We start from the raw sequence: 19,518 nt of genomic DNA, 5'->3' as shown, positions 1-19,518 counted from the left end.
CCCCAAACTTTTGAACGGTAGTGCATGTTGGCTCAATAATGAAAATCAAAAATTATGTGGATTAGTGGAGAAGCCAAGACTCAGGGGATGTCGGCCTCAATGGGGGACGGAGAATTAAACGAACAACGGGATTTTATACCACTGGAAACCAATAGCAACCCTAATTATTTTTTTTAAAGTGTAAAATTTCATTCAGTATACTGAAGTGATTGCACATAAAAATCTGATTCTGAGGAGGTCAGTTAGGAGACACCGACTGATTGACCTGTTTTGCAGTAACATGGTCTTTGTGACTGATGCTAATAGATGATTAAAACTAATGCATCAGTGTGTTGGAGCTGCTCAAGCTGATGCTAATTCATTATTCGATGTTTGATATTTTAGTTCAGGGTTGTGAATACTTCTTCCAGCAGTGTTGTAATCCTGCTGGGGTCCTCTACTGAAAACTTTTCTAATGAAATTCTGGATCAGATCAGCAAAAGTTCACGGTGTGGCGTTCTTTAGTGCAGCTTTAACAAAGCTCCTGCCACAGCTGGCACATTTCCTCTGGTTAGTCATCCAGCCTGATTAAAGCACTTTCAAGCACACTGGTGATCTAAATTTGGCATCAGGATGAAGCTTTTATGATCTGTGTGTGGATGAGAATGATATCAGTGATGAATTACAGATGACCACTGCTGGAACAACGTGGCATACATACAAACAAATCCATTAATTGAGAGCTGAGTCTGCTGCCTGCTAATGTGTAGCACTTTGGCTCCCATACAACCTACAGTGTTATAATTAGGCATTACTCAGCTCACTCCTCCACAGTTTGCCATGATTACACACTGCAGCATGTCACAGAATGTGAAACAGCTGTCCTACTGACCTTTCTGATATTCCCTATTGTGTCAGCAGGTGATATCTATTAGCTAAATGTCAGGGCTCTGGACACCTCTTTCTGTTTGGCACTTGGTCATAGCTGCTGGCTCACATTTCCTCGTAAAGCTGGAAACACACTGAAAAACTTATGAAACTTTTGAACAATTGAAAATGAAGAGTTTGGAAACTCAGTGCAGAGGCGACCAGATTTACTTCCAGTAATCTGTGTTTTTTAGCTTTATTCATAGGCAAACAATTCCAGAGGATGCAGGAGAAATGTAGCAGTTTATATTTATTATTCTGATTTAATTGAAAAAGATGCCACATGACACAAAAGAGGCAGAAGAGAAAATAATCCATTCATCCATCCATTATCTCTCTACCACTTAGTCCTCATTAGGGTTGTGGAGGGGCTGGAGTCTATCCCAGCTGACTTAGAGCGAAGGCAAGGGACACCCTGGACAGGTCACCAGTCTATCACATATAGAGACCAACAGTCACACTCACATTCACACCTACAGACAATTTAGAGTTACCAATTAACCTCAGCAAGTTTTTGGACTGTGGAGAGAAACTGCGCATACGCCGGGAGAACAAGCAAACTCCATGCAGAAAGACCACGAAGGCCGGGACACGAACCGAACATGAACGAATCTTCTAGCTACAAGGCGGACATGCTAACCACCAAGCCACTGTGCAGCCCAGAAGAGAAAATAGCGATGATTATAAATCAATACAGCAGTGTGTAACCTTTGAACATTTCAATAGTGTGAAGATAAAACTCTGAATGGCTTTTTTAAATATACTAAAGTCATTATTGATTTAAAAAAAAAAAAAAAGTCAGCTGATTTTGATGAGGTCAGTACATAAAAGGTGATTCTGTTCTTGGATATTTCTCACATGGTCAGACCCCAGTCAATGCAGAACCAGCACTACAAATGAGGACATGTTTTTTTTTTTTTTTTTTTTTAAATGTTTGTCTTTATTGTGAAGTGAATGTGTGCAGATGTTAGAAATCTGCATGTACAGCAATGCACACCTGCAGCATAGACCTGTTATACAGTACATTAGGTGTATGCAGACCTGCAGCATAGACCTAATGTACTGCATCCAGACCACAGAGTGACTTTCTGTTTGTGTTTAATGGGACCACAGATAAAGGAGGAGAAGACGCCGGTGGCCACGGCTGTTCCTCCAGCGCCACTGTCAGCTCTGCCGGGCGGCTTCCTCAAACAGCTGGTCAGAGATTCCGAGAAGGAGACCAAACATAAAGAACCAGAGGTCAAAGAGGAGAAAGCAGTGAGTCAATCACTTCACATCTGGTGATTTGACCCTTGAAAGTTTACCCACAATGCACTGTTCAAGTTTTCTCCAGTGAATTAATTGGAAACTAGTGGTCAGAAAAAATAATCTAATTAAATAAAGGCTTTCTAATGAATTAATTGCCATTAATCACATTTTTGTCAAATACACAATAAGCAAAGTTTTTCAATTCAAATCAATTTTGGTGCACGACTGAATTGATGAATAGACATACACTACCAGTCAGAAGTTTGGGGTGACCCAGGCAATTTCATGTTTTCCATGTATATAATCTACTACATGATATTTATATATATATATATATATATATATATATATATATATGTATGTATGTATGTATGTATGTATGTATGTATGTATGTATGTATGTATGTATGTATATATATATATATATATATATAAAAATAAAAAAATTCATCTGTATATAATGTTTTTTTATGCAATTTTTGCACTGTGTTTCTTTTTCTTATCGATTCCTGCACTGCCTTTATACTTTTTCTTGGAGCTGCTGTAACGGTGAACTTTCCCCACTGTGGGATCAATAAAGTTTATCCTTATCCTTATCCTTAAAACTCACACATTTATTCATGTGCTAACATAATTGCACAAGGGTTTTCTAATCATCAATTAGCCTTTCAGCACCATTAGCTAACACAATGTAGCATTAGAATACAGGAGTAATGGTGGTGGCGGGCAGTGGCGGTGCAACGGTTAAGTCTCTGGACTACTAATCAGAAGGTCAATGTGGCCACTGTTGGGCCCCTGAGCGAGGCCCTTAACCCTTCCTGCTCCAGGGGCGCTGTACCCCAGCTGACCCTGCACTCTGACGCAAAAATCAGAATTTCCCCTCGTGGGATTAATAAGGGATAATAAAATAAAAAAATAATGGTTGCTGGAAATGTTCCTCTGTACTCCTATGTAGATATTCCATTAAAAATCAGCCGTTTCCAACTAGAATAGTCATTTACCACATTAACAATGTCTAGACTGTATTTCTGATTCATTTAATGTTATCTTCTTTGAAAAAAAAAACTGCTTTTCTTTCAAAAATAAGGACATTTCTAAGTGACCCCAAACTTTTCAACGGTAGTGTAAGTGAACTTAAACAACAAAAATGTTTATTTTTCATCTATATCTGTGCATTTTTCACCAAACTTTCTTGTGCTGACATCACTCAGTGCATCCCACATATCTTCTTTATGCCTGGCAAACAGACTTTAGGTGCATTACCGCCACCTACTGGGCTGGAGTGTGCACCGCTGTGCCAGAAATTAGGGAACTGAGAAAGGTGCGATTAAATGCGTTATTTTTTCTGTAGTTAATTAATTGAAATGAATGTGTTAAAGTCCCAGCCCTGCAGAAAGCAAGTAACGCATCCAAGGTTCCACTGCTTCTTAGCACTACAATAGATATTAAACTGTTTATGTTTTCACAACAATTCCAAACTTTTTCACACTACTTTTCACATCAGCTAGATGTTTCACCATGCTGAATGTATCTTCCAACAACTTGTTCCTCTGTATACTATTTCTGAGCCATGCTTCATTGATTTTATTGCTCGGTATGTTTTATTTTCTTCTCAGTCTCTCTTGTTTTCTACTTGTTGCTCTGTTTAAACACAGCCTGCAGTTCACCTGAAAACTCTCAGAATTTCTGACTGTTGGTCAGCTGAGTCAGTCATGGTGAAGCAGTTGCTCTGAAGATTGAAGATTTTAGAAATTTTACTTTTTCACACAGAATCTGGTGAAATCTGTTTATTTTAGGGGAATTTTTATATGAGAAATGTAGAATGAAGTGACCACGCATCAGAGACGTCTTGTTTAGGCACTGTTAGAAAGCTAAAAATTGACTGATTCTTTTTCTCTGGAAATGACTGCTTAGGAAAGGGACAACATAAAACAAGACAACCAGTTTCCTGTAGCTTTATATTTGATGTGCATGTAGAAGTTGCATTGATTTTCTCATCTAACTCTCAGGAAGAAAGTCAAATGAGCAGGTCTCCCAAAGAACCACACCAATTTCTGTATTGTTCCACTGCAGCCAAGCAAACTGAGCGACAACCTCGTGCAGCAGTTCCTCATCCCGGATCAGACTCCTCCAATCCTCGAGGCAGAGATGTCCCTGCGGGCTGAACAGCTCCTCAACAGCAGCAAACAGCAAGGACGGAACTCAGGCCTGTCTGATGGCAGGTCCTCGTCTCAGCGCCACATCGTGTCTCCTGACCCCGGCAGCACACAGGAAACCAAGCAGGACGTAACACCAGAACAGCCAAAACAGCAGCAGAAGCAGGAGGAAAAGAGGCTGGAGAAGAAGATGAGGAAGCTGCTGCAGGCCGAGCAGAAGAAGGAGAAGATAGAGGAGGCGGTGAAGAAAGAGGAGAAGGGGATGGAGGAGAGGCAGGAGCCAGAGGGAAGGCAAGCAGACACAACCATAACAGAGCAGGACAGGAGAGAGGTACGAGTCCATCATCATTTATAACAGGAGAGTTGTGTTGTTGCTGTTACATTTAAATAGTACTGACTTGAAATCATCGTCAGATTATTCTGCTGATATCAACATATATGCTGCCCAGCCCTTTCCTGTCCCTCAGTTGCAGAGATCAAGTTTTCTGTCATAGTGTCTTTACACACTACAATAAGGAATTGCACACAAATTAGAGCTTTCTTGCTGTAGTTCAATAGTTTTTATCCATCCATCCATCCATTATCTATACACCGCTTAATCCTCACTAGGGTCGCGGGGGGGCTGGAGCCTATCCCAGCTGACTCGGGCGAAGGCAGGGGACACCCTAGACAGGTCGCAAGTCTGTCGCAGGGCCACATACAAAGACAAACAATCACTCTCACATTCACACCTACGGGCAATTTAGAATAATCAATTAACCTCAGCATATTTTTGGACTGTGGGAGGAAGCCGGAGTACCCGGAGAAAACCCACGCATGCACAGGAAGAACATGCAAACTCCATGCAGAAAGATCCCGGGAAAGCCGGGACGCGAACCAGGGACCTTCTTGCTGCAAGGCGAAAGTGCTAACCACTACGCCACTGTGCAGCCCATAGTTTTTATCATAGTACTTTAATTTTCTTGGAGCTAAATAAGACGATAAGCCAGATACTGCTCTCTCATCTGGTCAGTAAATATGAAGCCAGGATCGGCAGCTAGACAGAGCAAAAAAAGAAGCAAAGAATGTAGTTTAATAGCTGTTTCACCATCAAACTGTCTAAACTATAATAAGCAATAGGGGCAACATAATTATTTGTAATTATACCACATTTCTGGTCATTTGTAGCATGGTTAAACAAAAGATAATCTGCAGTAAATGTAGATAATTACTCCTCCAATGAACGCGACGGAGTCATGTGACGATTGGCGTACATTTGTCCGTCCGTTTGTCTGTTCACAACATTACTCAAAAATGGTTTGAAGGATTTGGAGGACATTTTCAGGGAAGGTCAGAAATGACACAAGGACCACGTGATTAGATTTCGGCAGGGATGCTGCTTATAGTCTGGTTCCATGGATTTGTTAAAGATTTCTATGTCATTGCGAGATAGCAGCACAGTGTCACTGTAACTGTGACAAGTGAACACTACGTCAGCTACCTGCTGACAATAACATGATTGTGATCCTACTACAAATCGACTGCTGCAGACTTATCAGGACTTATACATCAGAAATGGTACAATGAACAACTGATTAAATTGTAGGGGTGTTTCCGAGTCCCATCAATTCCCACCTCAAGCTACATATTTGCTTGAGGTAGAAAGCAAACATCTAAAAATTGCTCAATATAGTATAGCGATTAGGATTTCATAGGAAATGTTATTGTGAAAATACTCAAAATGCATTTGAAGATGGCATTTCATTAATTAATTATTTAAATAAGTCATCAAAAATACTGTGTGTTTGTATTTTCATAGGTATAATGTAGATTACATTACAAAAATGTTGCATGACATTTCAGGAAAAAAGCACCTTTTAAACCTGGAGTATCAAATTTGATACAAACATTTTAACATGATTTAACTGAAATATAAACAATGAATTACTGAGTAAATAAACATTCTTTCAATGCAGAAAATACTTATTTTAAAAAATTTTTAAAAATTTAGATGTTATTTTTACAGTTACTTCTTGAAAATTAGCAATGACTTTCCTGAAAGAAAGTGTGTGGATGATTTCATGAGAGTAGCCATTTTGAAAAGGGGCAAAATACGACTTCAGCTGCCTGTAGTGGAATGATAATCCACAAGGGGGCAGAATACATGTATCAGGTTATATACAACAGGTTTTTAAAGAAACTGTTAATCATGTTGATGAGATAAAGGTCTCAGAAACTCATGTATCAAATACGATACAAATGGTCCATTAACTGTTACACTGAATTTAATATTGTGGAACTGTACACACATCTTAACATCATACACAAGTATTTATCATGTTTCTGCCAACACTCACAGAAACAATGTTTGTTCCTGTTTCTGTGACAGGTGAGGGACGTTTGGTACGAAGCTGGAACTGTGTGGTACATCCACAAGGACGGTTTCACCCTTGGTGAGCAGTGAAAACAACACAACACACACCTGCTCACTAACAGTACACTGTAAAGCTCAATAACACGTTGCTTCAGTGTTTTCAGCTGTATATAAACATCATTTATTTACACCATGAAAAACACATAAAACACAGACACGTCCAGACAAACATCTCATGATTGAGACAGTCTGGATATTCACTGCAGTACAGGTGTGAAGTGGGAGGACGGATTTCAGGCATCTGGAAGTCAATTTCTATTTATTTGCTCACAGTTTTTCTTCAGGTTAACGTGAAGCTTTCCAGGTTAAATAATCAGCACGAAGGACCTCCTTTAGAAAAATCTGTCTCTTTGTTGAGGAGGCCGTGGACATAATACCTTCAAGGCTAACAACATCTCCCATGACGCATTATGGCAAAAAACATCCAACCACAGAGCTTCAGATTGTGTTGCATGTCAGCTGGAAACTGGAAGCAAAGCAAAATCTGCAGTTTAAAATCTTTTCACTTTTAGATAAGGATTTTGGTTTTTGATAATTTAACACTGAGCAAAACGTAAACTAAAAATGGTGAAAATAGCCACGGATATTGGTAAAACAATGAATTTTTAGCTGAATTAAATGCAGGTAAACAGTATAATTTTACTGTCAAATAATGTAAAACAATTAATTAGCACTTTTTTTTGTTTTTTTGTTTTTATGTTTACATTACTGACAGTTTGGGCTATTTTACATTTAACATGTAAATGAATAGTAAATTGCCCCCCAAAAATATTTTTTTTAACAGTGTGGTCTTATATAGATATATTTCAAAACTATTTGTTAGAAACCCCAAAATATTCAATTTACTATGATGGAAAGAAAAAGGAAAAGCACTACATTTACACTTTTGGGAAACTCAAGCAATAAAGTTTTACCTAAAAACTACCTAGAGCAATGAACAGTGGCTGATTTTTGTTAATTCAATCAACTGTTGCAGCTCTACTATCCATGCTGTCAACGTGGAAACAGTCTCTCTCATCGGAGCCATAGTCTGTGTCTGGATTAGTGGAGTCCTTTATTAATCCACATACAATCTCCAGTAATCTTTCAGCCTGTTACCTACAGATCATGTTACAAATTGCTTACAGCTGCTCATTTTATCCAGCCAGCATCCTCACGTCCATCCATCCGCCCACTTACTGCGCTGCACTAATCCCATCAGACTCTCACAGTCCCAGACACGCCGTGACTCCCGACCCCGCTCTTTAATATGCAGGGATCAGAGAATTATGAAATAAAGCTCACTTAGAGAGACACGCAGCCATGCGCTGAGGATCTAAACTGGCTCTGCGCGACTCAGCTCATGATGTGTGTTTGCTGCTGTTTTCAGCCACTCAGCTGAAGCCGGATGAAGGAACACCTGAACTCCCAGAGGGCCGAGTGAGGGTCCGCCTGCAGACCGACGGGTCGCTGCATGACGTCACGGAGTTTGAAGTTGAGAAGGTAGTTTTTCTGTCTGTTCGATCGGATACAAAAAGGATTCAAGCACACAAACCAATTAGATACTTCCTTATATTTGCTTAAAGTGTCCGACATGATAGCTTCCTCTATATTACTTTAAAGTGAAACTATCCATCACAAAGGATTGTAGTAACCAACAGAAGGTCATTCCATGTATCCATCCATCATCTATACACTCCTAATCCTCATTAGGGCTGCAGGGGGCTGGAGTCTATCCCAGCTGACCTGGACAGGTCATCAGTCTATGACAGAGCTACATATAGAGACAAACATTCACATTTACATTCACACCTACAGACAATCTAGAGCTACCAATTAACCTGAACATGTTTTTGGACTGTGGGAGGAAGTTGGAGTACCTGGAGAAACTTTATGCAGAAAGATCCCAGGAAGGGTTGCGGGACGCGAACCAGGGGAGCTTCTAGCTGTAGTACTTTATGACTTTATGTTTTGATGTAGCAGAAACTTGCCTCATGGACAAACACACTTTAGACACTGGGGGAGCTGCAAAAAGAAGTTGACAAAGACTTCAAATTTGTGCAGCTATCCTTTTCGCCAATATGACACACACTGTAAAACAATAATGCTGTAAAAAAAAAAACCCTGTGAAAATCTGGCAGCAAATTCAATAAAAAAAATATGGAATGCTGTAATGTTCAAACTGTTAAAAACTGTGAAAATGATGGCAAATATCTGTAAAATAATTATATTTTTAGCTGATTTAAATACAGTATGTTAGTGTAAGTTTATGGTCACACACTGTAAAAGAACAAATCACCATTTGTAAAAATGTACATTTTTGATGTAGACCTAAATTTACAGTCTTTGCCTCTTTTGAAATTTTTTTTGTTACAGTCAGTGTGTACATGGGAAAAAAATGTGTTTTTACTCTTTACAGATTTTTGATGTGGACATTATTCATAGTATTTATACAGTGGATTGTCCCAATAACACCTGAACAGTTTGAAAAAGTCTCTCTCCTCTCCCTCCTCAGTGTAACCCGTCAGAGCTGGATCTATGCGAGGATCTCAGTGACCTGCAGAGCGTGAATGAATGTGGAGTTCTGCACACGCTCACCAGTCGAGCTAAAAACAACATGCCGCTCACACAGGCTGGACCCAACCTGGTGAACTTCTGGCCTCCATTACAGGCCCACAGCAAGGTGAACCAAACACATTGTGAAAGATGCACTGTCTGCAATGATAGTTACTCCACCAGGAACGTGGTGGAGTTATGTGACGATCGGCTTTGGTTTGTCTGTCTGTCTGTCTGTTTGCAACATTCAAAACATGCAAAAACGGACAAACGGAATTGGATGAACTTTTCAGGGAAAGTCAGAGATGACACAAGGACCAATTGATTCGATTTTGACATTAATGCAGCTTATAGTCTGGATCCACAGATTTGTTAAAGATTTCTGTATCATTGCGAGATATAGGCATGGCGTCACTGTAACTATGACAACAAGTGAACACTACGTCAGCTGCCTGCTGATGATCACATGATTGTGATCCTACTACAAATCCACCGCTGCGGACTTATCGGGACTTTCCATTGGAAATGATACAAGGAACAATTGGTTAAATTGTGGGAGTGTTTCCGAGTCCCATCAATTCCTGCCGCCTGCTACATATTTAGGTCACACGATTGGGTTTCCGTACATAATGTACACATGCATAGCACATGCCTGTGCTCAGCACAAGCTCATTTTGTTTGTGGGTACATCTATATTAAATGGCCACATTTTATGCTGCTGTGATTGTTGCCACAATTTTTTTCAACATTTCTGCCGTCGGAAATCATACAACAACTGAGTAGCCTTGGCAGAGTACTGCGCTCTCTGAGTGCTTTTCTTGTTGATTATGTTCATTTATATTTTAATTTAGCTGCTCACAGTGTCCAAACATAACATTTTAGCTACTTACATTTAACGCTATGTTTGCCCACTGCTTTCACTCATTCCTTTTGTGTTCTTCTTCGTTGCCACCAGACCCCAAAGTCTCGGCGAGGGGAGTCAGTGTGGGACGCCCCTCCTGCCCTGGCTGCTCTGGTCAAACGGGTGTATGTGTCCATGGTGGGCAGCAGGAGAGACCACAGTGTGTGTGCGGTGGGACGCAGCGGGACAGGAAAGACCACAGCATGTCAAGCCTTCACTCACACTCTACTAAAACAAGCCGGTACCACTGGAGAGAACATCAGCGGTGAGCACATAACTGTACTTTGGCACAGATCACAAATACAAGTTGCTAAGCTGTAGGAGCTTTACATGTGTAAAACCTGACACTTGTTGGTTGTTTCAGTGACTATAACTGCTGATTACTTTGAATCATGATTTTTGATTAACTACAAAAAACTTTACAAACCTCCCAAAATCAATGTTCACTTAGTGTGTACTTTATCTGTTACACTGTAAAACCTCACACAAAGTTTTACTAAATACACATTTTAAGCATACTCAGCTATTTTGTGGATACCAGACTTCCCACCGTGGATTGGATTGATATTTAATTTCCCATAAATTTGTCTTTGTTCTTGATATTTAGATAGTTAGCATGTATCAGGTGTAATGTCCCTGTATGTAAGTCAGCTGGGATAAACTCCAACCCCCTGTGACCCTAATGAGGATTAAGTGGTGCATAGATAATGGATGGAATAATGTTTGATAATGCTGCTGATAATTGATTTTTTAAATTATTTGGCTTAAAATAGAAGGTTTTCTCTATTTTTTTTCTTCTGTACAGACAGTGTAGCAGCTGAAATGATGACAGTTTATGTCTTTGTTGTCTTTCACCAGTGGAGCGTGTACAGGCCATGTTCACCATCCTCAGGTCTTTTGGCTGCGTGAGCTCCCAGCACAGTGACGCTTCATCTCGATTTGCCATGGTCTTCTCTCTGGACTTTAACCATGCTGGACAGGCTGCTGCTGGACACCTACAGGCATGCCCCACACACACACACACACACACACACACACACACACACACACACACACACACACACACACACACACATACTCGCGTAACTCACTTGAGGGGCCTGCTGTCTCTTTGCCCAATTGTGGGGTCCACCCTTTCCAGTGGTGCTACAGCTTTGTAAAAAATCAGGCAAGGTAAAAAAAAAATCTAAATGATAAATATCACTTCAAATTAACAGAATTCACAACTTTTGTCTCCACACCAGTTTTTTGGTCACATCTGGGGTCCGTTTTTAACATTTAGGACTTGTGAGGTCTTTTTTCACACACGCATGTATATCTCTACATTTTATATCTTAATGGGGACACATTTACAATCTATGACAATGAATTACATTACTTGGTGTTAATTTTTGTCCAAACACACTGCAGGACTGAATCAGGATATACACTGTAATTTACGTTCTCTACATTCTGCATCTCCTCTCTTTCCCTCTAAAATACTCACAATGCAGTACTATTATGATCTGTTGTTAAAGACAAATGAACACAAAAAGCAGTGATTAATTCAGCATTATTTTAATTACAACTACAATCTAATATAACTTTCTTGAGACAATTTCAGGTGTTTAACTCCAGAGGAACTTAAAATGGATGAATATTTCGAGCCAGAATTCACTGATCAGAAGCTGGAACAGGAGCGAGAGAGAACAAGACAGAGAGTGAGGAGACACAGAGAGACAATGAGACACAGGCAGAGCACGAGAGACAGACATTAGACACAAAGAGAGAACTAGACATAGAGAGAGGACGAGATACAGAAAGAGAATGAGACATAGAGACAAGGAGACAGAGAGACGAGACAGAGAGAGAATGAGAGAGAGAGAACGAGACAGAGACAAAGAGACAGAGATAATGAGACATAGAGACAAGGAGACAGAGAGATGAGACAGAGCGATAGAGACAGAGACAATGAAACACAGAGAGAGACGTGACAGAGAGACAAGGAGACAGAGAGAGAGACAGAGAGAGATGAGACAGAGAGATGAGACATAGAGAGAGAACCAGACATAGAAAGAGAATGAGACAGAGAGAGACAACGAGACACAGGCAGAGAACGAGAGACAGAGATTAGACACAAAGAGAGAACTAGACATAGAGATATTAATGAACATACAATCTCATGATAGTATCCACAAAGTTGCAGTAAATACACCGGATTTAGCACAAGGCTAATTTCCATCCGTTGTCCCAAACATAAAAGAAAAAAACAAGATAAATTAAAATACAGCATTACATGTAAAAGACAATATATAAAAAAAAAACAAAGACGACGATTAACAATGATTGGGTTAAACCTACCCTAAAGTGCTTACAAGGCATAACGTGTCATGAAGTATAGTATAGTTAAAAATCTGTTTTAAAAAATATCTGATTTTACAGTGCTTGAATTTAAAGTGCCTGGATTCCTTAATGTTCACATTTATAATTATCAATCAGCCAAGTCTTACACTGGTTCTTAAAACTAACAAAGGTGGAGCTTTCTCTGATTGCTGTAGGTAAAGTTTTCCAGTTTGCGCAACCTTTAACAGATAATGCATTCTGTGCAAAGGCGGACTTCCTAAATTTTACTTCACAATCTCCCCTTGTGGCTGACCTCGTACTACCAGTACCAAGTCAAGACTAGTCAAGACTAGAAACAATGTTAGTGTGTGATGTGAACTGGGCCCCACATGGTGTGTACTGGGAACATTTGTGCATGAGGCTCACAAGAAGTTAAGACGATTAAAGTATGAGTGTGTGATGGTAACTGAGCCCCACATGATCTGTCCTGGGAACATTTGGGTCCCACTGGTGGAGTAAAGAAATGTATGAGTGTGTGATGTTAACTGGCTACATGAGGACAAGATTAGAAAGGTGTCAGTCAGAGGAACTCATTTCCTTAAAACTGAAGTCTAAGAAAAAGACTTCAGTTTTAAGAAGGGTGGCAAATCAGAAACTTCTGAGTCTAAGGAAGAAAGAGTCACACTTCCAAAAAAGACACGTGAAACTACTCAGAAGAAGCTTTCAGAAACTCTCATATTGCCACGTTCAAATTCAAAAACCCAGCGTGTATATGACAAGAGGAGCTACTGTTTGTTTTGCACAAAGCCAGTGCTCAAAATTTCACGTCACCCGGAGAGACTTCACAGTGACAGATGTCGCTGCACTATTTCAATATCCCAAACATTCCAGAGAAAGATGAAAGATAGTGAACAAGCTAATGAATCAAGGAAACTTTGAACATAAAATTGTTCTGCCGTTAATTTTGTGTAATATAAGTGCTTTATGTAAACGTAGTCTCAGTCTATTCAGTGGACTCTTTTATTTTGAAGGTCAGTTTTTGGACATGTGACAGAAAATCAGCCATATTGTTAGTTCTCTGTAAGCTACATGTGAAGTTCATCCACTGCCATCTGCTTTGTGTTTACGCCATCGACACCACCGTCTGTAATTTTTGATTCAATATTTAGGAATAGAATTTTGTTCAAGCCTTATTTGCGGGGAATGTTTACTATAATGTGAATTTTGATTACTTTAATATGCCAATAGGTTTATGTTGTTTTACTGGAATACCGACATGTGATATGTGCATTTTTTGTGTTTAGCCCTTGCTAGTGATGCTATGCTAATAGTAGCTATTATTTCTTTTTTATAGTTTTACTCCACGTTGAAACGTTTACGTGATTCATCCAAATAAAGTGGAGCTAAGGAAGCTATATCCTGACTCACATATTCAATCAAGGGGAGTTAGGCTTACTGCTAAATTGTGTTAGACACACACAAGGAGAGCAGGATAAAAATACTTTTGAAAACTGGAAAGGGACACCTGGTTGTACGAAAAAGGCCAAAACGAACTGCACAAGCCCAAGACTATCTCCACTGTCTTTACTGTCAAGGTCTTTTTGGAAAGAAAGCTTTGTTCAGACACATGAAGAAATGCCCGGAGAAAGGGAAAAACAACACTGATACAGACTACAGAAGAAAGCGCATTGCATCACGATGTATGCTTCAGACTGTCAATTGCACAGACCTCGGCATAAATGATACCCTTAAGAACATAATTGGCAAAATGAACGATGAAGTGACACAAGCTGTCATAGACGACAGGATCATCTTGCAGTATGCTGAGCAAATGTTTGATCAGTATGGCCGTGAAAGGCAGTGCTGAAACTGACACCATCTTATAATCGCAAAGGCAGTGCTGAAACCGACACCGTCCTATAATGGCAAAGTTCGAGCACTTCCAGCAGAAAGTGCTTGTAAGGAGAAAAGGACAGGAGCTGAAAGGCACGTCATTCGGGATGAACGACCGATTTCCCGGGGAAAATTGTTCGCAAAGTGTTCGCAAAGCATGTGGGATCCCCAGTAAGAAGCCCTTTCTCTTTGGCCGACCAAATACTATGACCGCCTACAAGGAGACAGACAGCATCCGGTGATTTGTCAAAGAATGTGGAGCCAAAAACCCAGAAGCATTGACATGGAGAAAGCTCCAGAAGCATTTCTCAACAATGCTGCTGATAATGAACCTGGATGAAAATGAGGCTGACCAAATTTTAGGCCCCAGTAATCAAGTCCAGGGGCTGCAACAGAACAGCGACGCGATGCTGGATGATTCTGAAATGTAGGTCGAAGCGAGAACACAATGTGGGAGAACAAAACCAGCTGCGTCATGGGATCACAGTGGAAGCTCCAGTTCAGGCAACAAGTTTTATCATCAACAAGCATGTGGAGTAATGACAAGCACCAACACAACCACACCTTCCAGATCTGTCGGATCAGGACAAGGAAATAAAGACTCCTACTATAAAACCAAACAGAAATGAGAGGAAGCAGAGGTTCGAGCAGTCGAAAGACACTTGATGAGTTTCATCCGAAGACACAAGATGCCTCAGAAAGCCGACTGCATCCAGTGTCTGGAGGCCGAGCCGAAAGCGCTGCAGACCCGTTTGTGGAAAGGTGTAAAGGACTACGTCAGAAGCAGGACCACTGCCCTGCAAAAACAAAGTGGTCACTCCCGCAAAACATCCAAAAAGACTTGAGACGTTCGGGCAGGTGGAACCTAGAGAGGTTTCATCAGTTCATGTAACAGCTTTCGTGTCCCAGAAGAAGTCAGACATGCCCAATGACATGGACGTGTCCGTCACAGATGTGGAAACAACCATGTGTGGGTTCTTCAGTAGAGTTGACATACGAGGAGACTGCAGGAGAAAGGTCCCCATTTTACTAAAGCCCTCATTTATCTCAGCGTTGGAGCTGCTCATTCGTGCTGAAAGGCAGTGCTGAAACCGACACCGTCCTATAATGGCAAAGTTCGAGCACTTCCAGCAGAAAGTGCTTGTAAGGAGAAAAGGACAGGAGCTGAAAGGCACGTCGTTCGGGATGAACGACCGATTTCCCGGGGAAAATTGTTCGCGAAGTGTTCGCAAAGCATGTGGGATCCCCAGTAAGAAGCCCTTTCTCTTTGGCCGACCAAATACTATGACCGCCTACAAGGAGACAGACAGCATCCGGTGATTTGTCAAAGAATGTGGAGCCAAAAACCCAGAAGCATTGACATGGAGAAAGATCCAGAAGCATTTCTCAACAATGCTGCTGATAATGAACCTGGATGAAAACGAGGCTGACCAAATTTTAGGCCCCAATAATCAAGTCCAGGGGCTGCAACAGAACAGCGACGCGATGCTGGATGATTCTGAAATGTAGGTCGAAGCGAGAACACAATGTGGGAGAACAAAATCAGCTGCGTCTTGGGATCACAGTGGAAGCTCCAGTTCAGGCAACAAGTTTTATCATCAACAAGCATGTGGAGTAATGACAAGCACCAACACAACCACACCTTCCAGATCTGTCGGATCAGGACAAGGAAATAAAGACTCCTACCATAAACCCAAACAGAAATGAGAGGAAGCGGAGGTTCGAGCAGTCGAAAGACACTTGATGAGTTTCATCCGAAGACACAAGATGCCTCAGAAAGCCGACTGCATCCAGTGTCTGGAGGCCGAGCCGAAAGCGCTGCAGACCCATTTGTGGAAAGGTGTAAAGGACTACGTCAGAAGCAGGACCACTGCCCTGCAAAAACAAAGTGGTCACTCCCGCAAAACATCCAAAAAGACTTGAGACGTTCGGGCAGGTGGAACCCCAGCAGAGAAGTGGATGTGATTTGTTGTCAATTGCTAATCCTGTTTTGTACAACTGTAGCCACTTCTGTTTACTAATCCTTCATCGTGTTCCGTCATTATTTGTATTTTATCCTCTCATCAGTGTCCACCTCCATCTTTTTAATTTGTTTCATTTTGTCAAGTTCCTTCTGCAGAGACTGTTCGGAAACACTGATGAATGATGATGAGAATGTTATACAGATTCCGCCAACGGCAAATTGTTGAGATTGATCAAATTATGTGGTGTACAGTCTTTGGTTGCTCGGTTTGGTATACTGGCATGTGGTATTTTGTTCTACTTTATGTAACAGTTTACCAAAAATAAAGTAGCAGGAATTTAAAAAAAAGAAAAAAAAGAAAGGTTTTGGGAGATCGTGGAGTGATGATGTGAGATCGCGAGATTCCGTGAGATTGACGAAATTCAACATGGCAGCTCCCAGCTGCTAGACTAGAACTAAACAAATCGCCATTTTCTAGATTTATTTATATTAAAAAACAACCTAAGTAGCCTGCTCAAGATCGGACACGGTAGTGCTCACAGTGGAGGACCTTGAGAACTTTATTGACGACTACTTCGTCCGGTGCACCATGGAAGACGCCAACTTCGCTCCGCTCACCGAGAACCCGAACAAGAGGAAGAAAGCAGACTCCTCGACAGACACACAAGACTTGGAGATCACGGATATCCAAGTAAGTGTTCTCAAGAGGCGCAAAGTTTTATACCCCATCATGAAAGAACACAGGCAGAAAGGTAAACGGACTGTACTGGTTGTGGACAAACTGTACATAAATGGGCAGCTATTTCGGGAATCCTCCATTACCCCCTGGCTCTTCTTAAAAAAAGGCTTAATATATCACTTAGTAATTTATGCTAGAAAATGTAATCAAAAAAATCTCACAGGTGTAAATGTCTCACTCTCCTAACCTACACTCCCCACTGGAGAATCCCCTCCTCCTTCTACATTTCTCTCTGTCCCTCTCTATATGTCTCCCTTTAGCCCTCTCCCCCTCTCACACACTCACCCCCCACACTCTCACTCACACTCTATGTACCCCCCCATGTTTATTGTGCTTGTATGTTTTATAATGTGTTTGTTGATAGTTTTCCAGGTAATGATGTGCTATTATATAATGTATATATAGATCCTGACCTGCTGTATACATCTCTCTCCAACACCCACAGCTCACAGACAGCAACAGACAGCTCACAAGGACGCACACAGACGTTAGATTACATTGCTACATACTCAGTGACAGAACATCTTCTCTCTCTATGTTTAAGTTTAATGTCATAGCCTGGAATGTTCATGGCATACGCTCACAAACAAAAAGTTAAAATCATGGACTATGTCTCCAAATTAAAAGCAGATATTTTGCTCCTCCAAGAAACACATTTACTACAATCGGAAGAAAAATCTCTATCAGATTCGAATTATAGCATCATCTTTTCATCTTGTTATAACAGCAGACAAAGAGGGGTCTCCATTCTAGTCCATAAGAGAGCACTATTCACTTCAAACAGTACAGTAATGGACTCAGAGGGCAGATATATTATTATCCAGGCAACAATCTTTAATAAATTATATTCTATTGTAAACCTCTATGCTCCGAATAATGACGATCCAGCCTTCTTTCACACTGTTTTCTCTCACTTAGCAGACTTATCTGCTAACTCAATAACTATTATCGGTGGTGACTTCAACATAGTTTTAAACCCTTCAGTATATCGATCCAATATTTCAATACATGCAAAACAATCACATTCAGTTAAAGTCATACATGATTATTTGAAAAATTTTGGACTAGACGACGTCTGGAGACTCAAAAACCTGATTCCTCCCCATCTCCCTTTTGGGATGAATAGCTACAGTCAAATGAAAATATTACCTAAAATCAACTATCTATTCTTCATGATTCCATTTAAACCCGCATCAAAGTGGTTCCAATCGTTAGACTCTGCTATTGCTAAATTCTACTCAAAGACAAAAAGGCTAAAATCAGTTTGACTACCCTCCAGAAGAATAAACCTGAAGGGGGACTGGACGTTCCCAACTTCATGTATTATTTAGCCAACCAACTACAGTATCTCACCAAATGGATATGTAGCACTTGCTTAGAGGTGGGCCAATTGCAAAGCTAGGTGGGTAACTAGGTTCTGGAGGAGTTAGTTAAGAAGGCAATATATTTGCACTTTATAACAGCTGGCATATTTATTGCAATTTAACACATTAGTAACAACTGTTAAACAGCACAATATAAAAGTTTAGAAAACCCCCAAAAATAACGGAGTCTGCATAAGAAACAAAATAGCAAAATAAAATACTAAATGTCCTGACTGTCTCTCTTTGAGACGTCTTGGGTTTGTCTTTTCTTGTGTCACTCTTTAATTAGTGTTTTTCTCTCTCTCTACCCGGGTAGGATAAATGTGTGTTCATGCGATTGTTCCTTATCTGGAAATCCTTTGAAGAAAAGAGAGTTGATCCTTCCAACGATGATTGAAACAGCTGGCCAGACTGCCTCAAACGTTCCTCTTGAGAAGTTCTCGCTGGGTCTGGCACACCATCGCTTTCAGCAGAAACTTAATCCAAGTGTCCAGTCTAGTCAGTCAGTCTGCACATACAGTACAGAGCAAATCAGTACAAATCATCATAAAGTGTTTCAATTCTGTCAAAATGAATGAATAAGATCTCATCAAATCCAAAATCCATGGTCTTAGCTGTTATTTACACTGTTTTTAACCCTATTGTGTTTAAGGCCTTTCAGTGCACTTTTAAGAGCTTTCCACTCAAGAAAATACATTGTTCTGCAATATTAAATTCACAGATTTCTTAAGATATAATATTTAACATGAAATAAACCATTTCTCATGAATTGAATGATTTTAACATTCAAACAACATTAAACCAACAATAGTTGTTTTAACATACACTTATCATGAATTAACCTTATATACATATATATACATTTAAACACAATATTACAAAACATTCACCACTTCAGGAATTACTCCAACTGGTTTTAGCTTATTTTAACTCTATATACACAGACATGAAATAGCTATGCTGCACAAGCTAGCGGTTTGCTATGCTATTAGCTTAGTGAGCTACTTAACTCACCAGAGCATCAATAGATGAAAACACCACTCGACTCGTTTACCACCGGAGCAACGCGCCGTCAAAC

The 19,518-nt window shown here is 40.4% G+C and overlaps 1 protein-coding gene across 3 annotated transcripts in view; it reads left to right on the top strand.

The window, feature by feature from the left end:
* LOC111566120 (unconventional myosin-XVIIIb) overlaps nt 1-19,518 on the top strand; it is a 113,841-nt gene that overhangs the window by 10,631 nt on the left and 83,692 nt on the right. For all 3 annotated transcript variants that reach the window (XM_023266536.3, XM_023266535.3, XM_055019087.1), the window contains exons 3-9: nt 2,020-2,163; nt 4,228-4,641; nt 6,679-6,742; nt 8,093-8,205; nt 9,218-9,385; nt 10,214-10,424; nt 11,018-11,160. In XM_023266536.3, coding sequence (XP_023122304.2) covers nt 2,020-2,163; nt 4,228-4,641; nt 6,679-6,742; nt 8,093-8,205; nt 9,218-9,385; nt 10,214-10,424; nt 11,018-11,160 — 1,257 coding nt within the window. The remainder of the gene's footprint in view (nt 1-2,019; nt 2,164-4,227; nt 4,642-6,678; nt 6,743-8,092; nt 8,206-9,217; nt 9,386-10,213; nt 10,425-11,017; nt 11,161-19,518) is intronic.

The sequence above is a fragment of the Amphiprion ocellaris genome, chromosome 17, assembly GCF_022539595.1.
Source record: "Amphiprion ocellaris isolate individual 3 ecotype Okinawa chromosome 17, ASM2253959v1, whole genome shotgun sequence".
In the NCBI taxonomy this organism is placed as follows: Eukaryota; Metazoa; Chordata; class Actinopteri; family Pomacentridae; genus Amphiprion; species Amphiprion ocellaris.
Note: the sequence above shows the minus strand (reverse complement) of the source record. Positions and strands in the feature narration are given on the sequence as shown.